General features: G+C 37.0%; 1 protein-coding gene across 4 annotated transcripts in view; it reads right to left on the reverse strand.

Moving 5' to 3' along the window:
• Window positions 1-6,401, reverse strand: part of LOC127445373 (protein Dok-7-like) — a 46,834-nt gene extending 40,433 nt beyond the window's left edge. For 3 of the 4 annotated variants that reach the window (XM_051705413.1, XM_051705412.1, XM_051705411.1), the window contains exons 1-3: window positions 6,255-6,401; window positions 6,086-6,131; window positions 2,331-2,561 (exon numbers count right to left, since the gene is read on the reverse strand). In XM_051705413.1, coding sequence (XP_051561373.1) covers window positions 2,331-2,561; window positions 6,086-6,131; window positions 6,255-6,308 — 331 coding nt within the window. In that variant the 5' untranslated portion in view covers window positions 6,309-6,401. Of the gene's footprint in view, window positions 1-2,330; window positions 2,562-6,085; window positions 6,132-6,254 lie in introns of those variants that run through there. The other variant, XM_051705414.1, reaches the window with a different exon arrangement.
• Between the last annotated feature and the right edge of the window lie 1,979 nt (window positions 6,402-8,380).

Genomic DNA, 8,380 nt, shown 5'->3' on the forward strand with positions numbered 1-8,380 from the left:
CGGATTAAGAACTGAGAGGCCCATGGGCCGGTACACCATTGAGGCCCCCCATGATGTGTCACGTGACTAAGTTCACTTTTATGCGATACAGGACGTTTGCCAGAATTGGTTGGATTTTTCAAATTGGCAGAAGAAAAGTTTGGAGCAATGTCTTACATGGCCAGTTATTTGTACTTTTTAATTACGAACCGATCCAAAATCATGCGTTATTAATAGGGATGTGCATGATATTCAAATATCAAAATCACTTTCGGTTATTCTGCACGTGTTTAGAGGTTTTCAACCCAATCTGAGTCCGACGGTACCCAACAAACCTACAGGTTTTGGGCCAGGTTTGGGTCAATTTTCCAAGTAGGCTATAGGACGAGTTAGGAACTATTCACACGTGTGTCGTGGCAATGTAAACACGCACTGGACGGACGTCTTTGTTCGTTGTGCCACAACTCACTGTTAAGTTTAAAAGAACGTAATATTTATAAACGCATCTCAAGACACCTGCGTTCTGTTTTACAATTCGTTGTGCAGGACTGTCGCATTTTTTAGACACTGTTAACTTACCCAAGAACTTATGCTAATAATTTCAGTATTTGTAAACGCATCTCGAGATACCTGTGTTCTGTTTCATCATTTGTTGCGCTGCATCAAGATTTTTCAGCGCTGGTGTCACAAATCGACATTCTGATGAAGTTCAGGTTGCGAAGAGGTATTAATGTGACTGTTACACATCATTCCAGATTGTTTTTCACCTGGCAAAGTTTCAGCGTTGATAAACGATGAGCCAGTGTTTTTTACCCCTTTTGTTCTGGTGTGCAGACAACAATTACACAAGTTAAATGCTAAATAATTAAAAAATCGAAGCGTCCTGAAGAAGTCCTGCAAACCATAGCGTTCGCTGCCTCATGGAAAGTGAACCTGCCCGGGCAGAATTACGCATTTTCCATTGATTAAAAAATAGGCCTACTATGTTGCAGGCAGTGACAGAGATTATTTTTGTTCGACTTTAATGTGATTTTATCATTTGAAGATCTATGTATTGTGCTATTTTAGCTCATAGCTCAATGTATAAACCAGTATAAACTGCACCTTATCTTTGTGTTTGGAAGAGTTTTGTAAATCAGATACTGTTCTCTGTAGTCCTTCAAATAAACGGGCTGCACCTGTGAGACACAGATTCCCCAAGCACGCACTCGAGTGCTGGTGCTGCTGCTGTCCAGCACGCATTCGGTCGAACAAATGGTATTTCACATAAGGCTGACATTTACATGGATTTATAATTGGTATCTCAAAATAAATATATAAATAGAGCTCAGGGCCCTTTCAGTTTAGAGGCCCCTGGGCAACGGTATATACTGTATATCGTCATATCACCCAGCCCTAGCTTGCCATCCAGTGTCTCTCCCGAACTGGCGTCTCCGGCTCCCCTTAATCTCTCTCTCCCGCTGATTAGTTGACTCAGCGCCTGCCGTGCACCCACACGGCCCGGCCTTGTCACAGATAACAATCATAATTGTAAACTATTTCCCTTGATATTGTAGTTGTGATTCATTTTAATTAATAGAATTTACATTAAGGCATCTGCATGCAAAAATATAGTCTACAAATCCAAAACAAACTGAGAACTGTGTTGCTAAATTACTTTAGCACTGTTTAAACATCAGTAACTGAAGGCATTGCCTAAACAGTGAACCTCAAATGGGCCCCTTTAGCAGCATGGAAAACAAAACTTTTATTCAACTTTTGAATAAATTATACACAGAAATCAAACAACTGACATGTTACAGACCTTATTCACAATTTTGTTTTTATTATTTTTAATGGGAATGAAAATGAGGCTGTGAGGGATAGACTTACCGTCTCATTAAAGGCACCAAAGGTAGAAAGCTGTTAAAAGCTTTATTTTCCACAACTCATGTTGTCTGAAGTGTTTTGTCTACTGAAATTTCTTTGAAAAATATTTTTCAATGTTTAGTCCACGGAACGATCCAAAAATACTTTAAACTAGTACAGCCCATTGAAAAGACTGTACGTCTATCCCTCACAGCCAATAATTTCCTTTAAAAATCAAAGATGGTGCAGCTGTGAATAAGGTCCATTGGTTACAATGCTCAACTGCTGCAAAAAGACTTGATGGGAGTAGACCTAAATGGAATGCTGTAATTGTCACTTTTTATGATAATTTGAAATTGAAATCATGATTATTAATTCGATTGTTTGTACAGCCCTACTGCCTAAATTGCCCGTGCCAGGATCTGCCACTGTGCAGTCCATTAATGAAGAACATCACACATTTCTGGTGAATGACAGAAGGTCTTTTAATGCTCTTCTCTCACCCTCTCCAAGGCTGTAGCGGATTTGTGCATCCCAGGCCAGAAGGGTCACTCTGTTGTCGAAGCCCAGCATGACAGACTGGCTTAGGCAGAGCAGACTGAGCGCATAATTGACTCCATCAAAGCCCTGGAGAACCTCCAGTCCACAGATATCCCTCAGTGTGGCCTGACTCCTCTCCCGCTGTCGTTTACTCTTCTCTCCACGCTCCTTATACACCAACAGGGAAAGGCAGTCTGAGACAGACAGAGTGAAGAATACAGATTCATACAACATGAGTAATACACATTCATAGACATTAGTCAGGGTAGACTAGACACCATATTTAATTAGACACAAATGAAAACAAGGCCTTGCGTGATAGTCAAATACAATCTGTTGAAAAGGTTTTATTGTTGAGTACCTTGATGTTCAGCCGACAAATCATTTAAAGCATGTCTTTCCAAAAAAAATAAAAATAAATAAAAAATCCAGTGGAAAAACAATAAATGCACAAACAAAAAACATGGAAACAAGATGTAACTTAAAGGGATAGAAATTCTGTCATCATTTGCTCACCCTCATGCCATCCCAGATGTGTATGACTTTCTTTCTTCTGCAGAACATATATTATGATTTTTAGAAGAGTATTTCAGCTCTGTAGGTCCATACTATGTAGGCCAAAATTTTTACGCTCCAAAAAGCATATAAAGGCATCATAAAAGTAATCCATATGACTCCAGTGTTTTAATCCATATCTTCAGAAATGATATGGTAGTTGTGGGTGATATTTAAGTAATTTTCTGCTAGAAATATTTCTCCCTGCCCAGTAGGGGGCGGTATGTATGACGAAGGTGAATTACCAAAAACACGAGAAGAAGAATGTGAAAGTGAGCTGTTTCTCACCCACACCTATCATTCCGCTTCTGAAGATATTGATTTAACTACTGGAGACTTATGGATTATTTTATGCAGATTTATGTGATTTTAATTTAGCTTAAACATTTTGTCATCCATTCACTTGCATTGTATGGACCAAAAGAGCTGAGAAAGTCCTCTAAAAATCTACATTTTAGTTCAGCAGATGAAAGAAAGTCACACATCTAGTATGGCATAAGGGTGAGTAAATAGTGAGATCATTTGAATTTTTAGGTAAACTATTCCTTTAAGGCCTTAAGACAGTATAACCTAGTAAATGGACTGTACTTCCATTCCTTACAGTCTCGTTTTCATGCGTGTCAAATTAAACATAGTGTCTACCCTGACCAAGGTCTATACAGCCTATGCTAACTAAAGAGCATAAAAAGTACCATGGTACTACCAACGGATTTTGGACATCTGTACCTTGGTTTATATCAAAGTACTATGGTATTTACCATCTGATACCATCACCGTATATAGTACAGCCACAGTACTTGTTTGTAAACAAAGATAAAATATAGGGAGGTGTTTGTATGTATTTTTACTTTCAAAAAGAGCCTAAAGCACAAATGGTGACCTATTTTAATTTTATCGAATATATGGTAATATGTTCAAGTAAAGTCTAATAATATATGGAAATATATTCTAGTTATGACAAGGTATAATAGAGTTATGACAAGTCATGTAGCTAAAAGTATGCATCATGTGTAAATAAAACAGTGTGACTTTAGGCATTTCCAATACCTTTATCTAAACAGCACATGATGTACTAGAAACGTTAACAGACAATAAAGAGTTGAAGAAATATTCCGGGTTCAACACAAGTTAAGCTCACTCGACAGCATTTGTGGCATAATATTGATCACCACAAAAATGTATGCTGATTCGCCCTTTATTTTATTTTTTATTTATTTACATTTCTTTTTTTCCCTTACATGGTCATTATGGATTAGAGACATTTCAAACAACATATATTTTAAAGAGAAAATAAGGCTTTGACTTTATAATTTTACACTTATGTTCAACATATGAAACATAGTGAGCAACGATGCTCCCTGGTTTTCACGGTGTGTTCTGTGCACTGGCACGATTTTGTGATTGAGAGAGCCATAGAAATGGCTGACTCCCTGATCAGTGCCCTGACTACTGAACTAAGGAGCTGATTAAGATGCTTAAAAAATTCTCAAATTTTGACAGCAGAATTAATACAAGTGTTTTTATAAAGTTACAAGCGTCACATTTCTGCCTTTAAACCCTCCACAAATTGGCCCCATTCACTTCCATAGTAAGTGCCTCACTGTTACATCGATTTTTGCTTTTTTATAAAAAAAATAAATAATAATAATAAAAAAGGAGGGACAAGTATTTTTTGTGCTAATCAACATTATGCAACAAATGCTGCTGATTCAGCTTAACTTGCATTAAACCCAGAATATTCCTTGCTGTTGAAAGTCTACTTTTTCTTTACAGTTTAACTGGGCAGTTCCAGACTGTTCCCCAAGCTGACATTGTACAGTATTTGCATAATGATCAAGAACTCACTGTTGACAAATAACACATGCACTTGGGACAGTTACTAAGCCATGAAATTTAAGCTGTCTTTTTCCATAGATTAGTGTTAAGTGTGTGATACTATCAAGCTATAGTCTCTATGACGCCTTCACTTAGGCAAGTGATCGCTTGTTTTGGAAATGTGGTGATGTTTTGTTTTGATGCACCTGTACTATAGTACATTCCTCCTCATCACCAGACCTCTAAAACAGTACACGTAGAGTCGAGCTTCTGTCATAACACACATACTTCAAAAGACACTGTGATCCCTTACGGCAGCTGTAGACTAACCTATTAACAATGACAGTTTCAAGCGACACAGGGAGAGGAATCCAAAAATGACCTAACCTTTAGCCAAGTTCACCAAAAGAAATGATGTAAGCGTACAACACTGGCAATGCAAATGGTTACACATATTAAAGGAAATACACTTTTCACTTCTTGTTTTGAATATCTCCGGTGGAACAAACAATAAGATAATCCAAAGTACAAATGAAAGCATAAGTTCTTGGGTAAAAACAGACACATTCAATGGCAAAAATAAATTACTAATTTTTGTTATTCATGGTTAAAGCTACAGTATGTTGTGCAGTCGCGCGGCTTGCGCCAACAGACCAAAACAGGGATGGTTGGCACAATGTTAAAAGGTTATAGTTTCAGGAGGGATATATCTGTATGTATGTACAAGGAAACATTCAGATCTGCCACAAAAGGTAAAGGTACATTTTTGTTTTTTACACGCCATATGCCAACCATTCCCACGCTCTTCATAAATTATGTTAGCATGTTAAATATCTTGCTTGCTACATTATCACATAATTTTCTATAACATTTTAGCTGAGCGAAGAGGGTGTCTTGATAGGATAAATGAGAGAGGGACCCTGTGGGTCAAGAGGTCAAGCATTCAAATGTTACATTTTTGTGACAGCATCCATTAACCAGAAATTAAGTGTGCAAACCAACCTCGATCTGAATTTCCTATACAAACACAATAGCAGTACTTTCTCCTCAACATACTGTAAATGTAGTCTACATTGTAACTGTTGGTGCAGGAGCAGCGCTTTAGTCCATGTGAATTGCGACATCGTGACACGTGCATCGAGAGTGTCATTCCGATGTCCCGCATATCGACCATGCCAACAGTTTGCATACCGTTGTGAGAAAAAAATAATCGTGACAGCACTATGTCAGGGCTTTACTCAGTAGGAAAGTACGTGTATGCGACAAAACAGCTATTTAAATCCATCTTTTGTATCTCAACAATTGTAAACAGCGTACTTAGTATAGTTTACAAGTTTTGCGTAATTACCTGCAACAGGCGAAGGTTTCCGTAGAATCACCCATCTGTTTTTCCACTGTAAACGTAAAGAAAGAAAAAAACCCCGCAAATAATGGTTATTTATATAAACAAACAAAGGAGTTAAGTATTTTTAAATTATATGTAACAGAGAAAATACGTTTGCATTGCTTTTAGGCACCTTTTTTCCCTCTCGGAGTCTGACTTGTCCCTCTACGACAACTGTATCCGTCATCTTGTGTCATGGTTCCTGACAGCTGTGTGCGGTCCGCGGCAGTAAGGGGGTCACTTTCAAAATAACCTACAGAACTGTCTGCACTACTCGAACACACTCTCTCACACTCACACAGCACACACATGCATTGACCCACCCTCTGAACAGAGACCCAGGCAACAAGGAAAAGGTTTGTCCAGTTGTTCATTGGGTCAAGGTGGCAAGTTAAGAGTGCCAATTAAATTTACCGCACCTGGCCCAGAGATGCAATCATTCTGACAAGTCTCTGACAGGGGAGTATGTGGTTTTGGAGAAATATAAACAAGCGTGGCATTGAGTTCTTCAAATGGGCCATTTCATGTCAAAGGGGATGATTTTTATAAAAGCTAGCAGATTACAACTTTTTTTATTTTTGTTGTGAAAGTCACATTAAGTGACTTTTCACTTATAGTGTCTTTTTTTACTATGCTTCATAATTTATTTTTGGTACTTTTCAAATGCTTTTTATGTATAGATTTTATTGTTTTAGTCTTGTCCCGGTAGACTTTAAATATTAGGCCTTAACTATGAAAATTCATTATAAAGGCCTATACAATTTATAACAAGTTTAAAACTATGATAATCTAAACAAAGAGTAAAATAAACATTAAAAAAAATAGATATTTGTTTTGTGAAAATGATTTTAAAATTAGGACTTTCCCATGGTTGTGGTATTTATTCCACCACTCTGAACCCATAATTATGTTTTGTTTTTTTGTGGGCTATTTGTCAGTGAAGAGCATGCCTGAGATGAAATATGAGACAAGTGATGTTTGAAGAAAACTAGGAAAATTCAAGGTAGCCTAAATATTACTTGTGAGCAGAGTATTTTTTTGGGCGTCATTTCCAATCAAGCTGTAATTTTGGCAAATTATTAAAATAATTTTGTCAAAAAAATCCTAAAGGATTGCAATAAGAAAACTGTAATGGATTCCAATTATAGGAATTCATAATAAATTCATATGATTTGTGATCTATGTGCTCTTTTTCAAAACACAATGAAATATTGATCATAAATATATATGTGTGTGTGTGTGTGTGTGTGTGTGTGTGAATATTTATTTATTTGACAAATTTACTTCAAACTCAGACATTTTCCGGGTAACATTAATTTACCGTATGTTGCGCACTGGTCAACCTGCCAGTGCAACCTGCAGTACCATCACATATAAGTCACGGCAGCTCCAGAGCTGGTGGAGGCAGCAGAGAGGATAATGCTGTTGTATTGGGTGTTTAGCAAGACAAATAAGAGCCAGCTAAAGCTAAAAATGTAATTACTTAGTGCACCTTTAAAGCTGAATTGTGTAATTTCTGCGCCACTTGTGCCACCAAATAGAACTGCAAAAATAAACTTTGTTTTCAAACACTCTCCCCATCTGCAGTTGATCGAACAAAAGGATAGTCCCGCCCCCAACTAACACCATTGGTTGGTCAATGTTGTTGTGTCAGGCTGGATATCAAAACAAACAGAGCAATTTTTTTTAGTGCCACAGAGACACAGTGTTTTACAGTTTTCAAGAAATTCAACCTACAGATTGCTTACTTATAGTTGTCTGCTTTTTCAGCTGGCAAAAGTATTTCAACAGAAAAAGTTACACACTTCAGCGTTAAGTATGGAGTCCGCTTTCTATGGGACTGATAATGGGTTTTAATGAAGCATAAATGACAAATCAACAAAAGTATTGTTCTAATTGTTTCTTTAATTTCATTACAGTTTTTGGTACTTTAGCATTTTTACATTCATTACATTTATATCCTAGCTTTCTATTTGAATTTGTAATACTTTATTCAATACAGGCTTTTAACAAAAAGAATAAAGAAATACACTACTACATAACAGCGTAAAATGCAATGCTGAATAAACTGTAAAAAAGTATCATTCTTTCTAACGCACATTAATTCGGCTGTCTCTTTGACCGCTTGCATTTATCCACACATTTCTGGGAGATGGCTTTCTTAATTAGAGTCCCTTCCACGTTTTATTTATTTTTGATGTAGCCTGTAAGTCAAAATAATAAAGAGAAAAAAACATTTATTACTAAAGTTGACAATCC

This window comes from Myxocyprinus asiaticus, chromosome 8 (genome assembly GCF_019703515.2).
Source record: "Myxocyprinus asiaticus isolate MX2 ecotype Aquarium Trade chromosome 8, UBuf_Myxa_2, whole genome shotgun sequence".
Lineage (NCBI taxonomy): Eukaryota > Metazoa > Chordata > Actinopteri > Cypriniformes > Catostomidae > Myxocyprinus > Myxocyprinus asiaticus.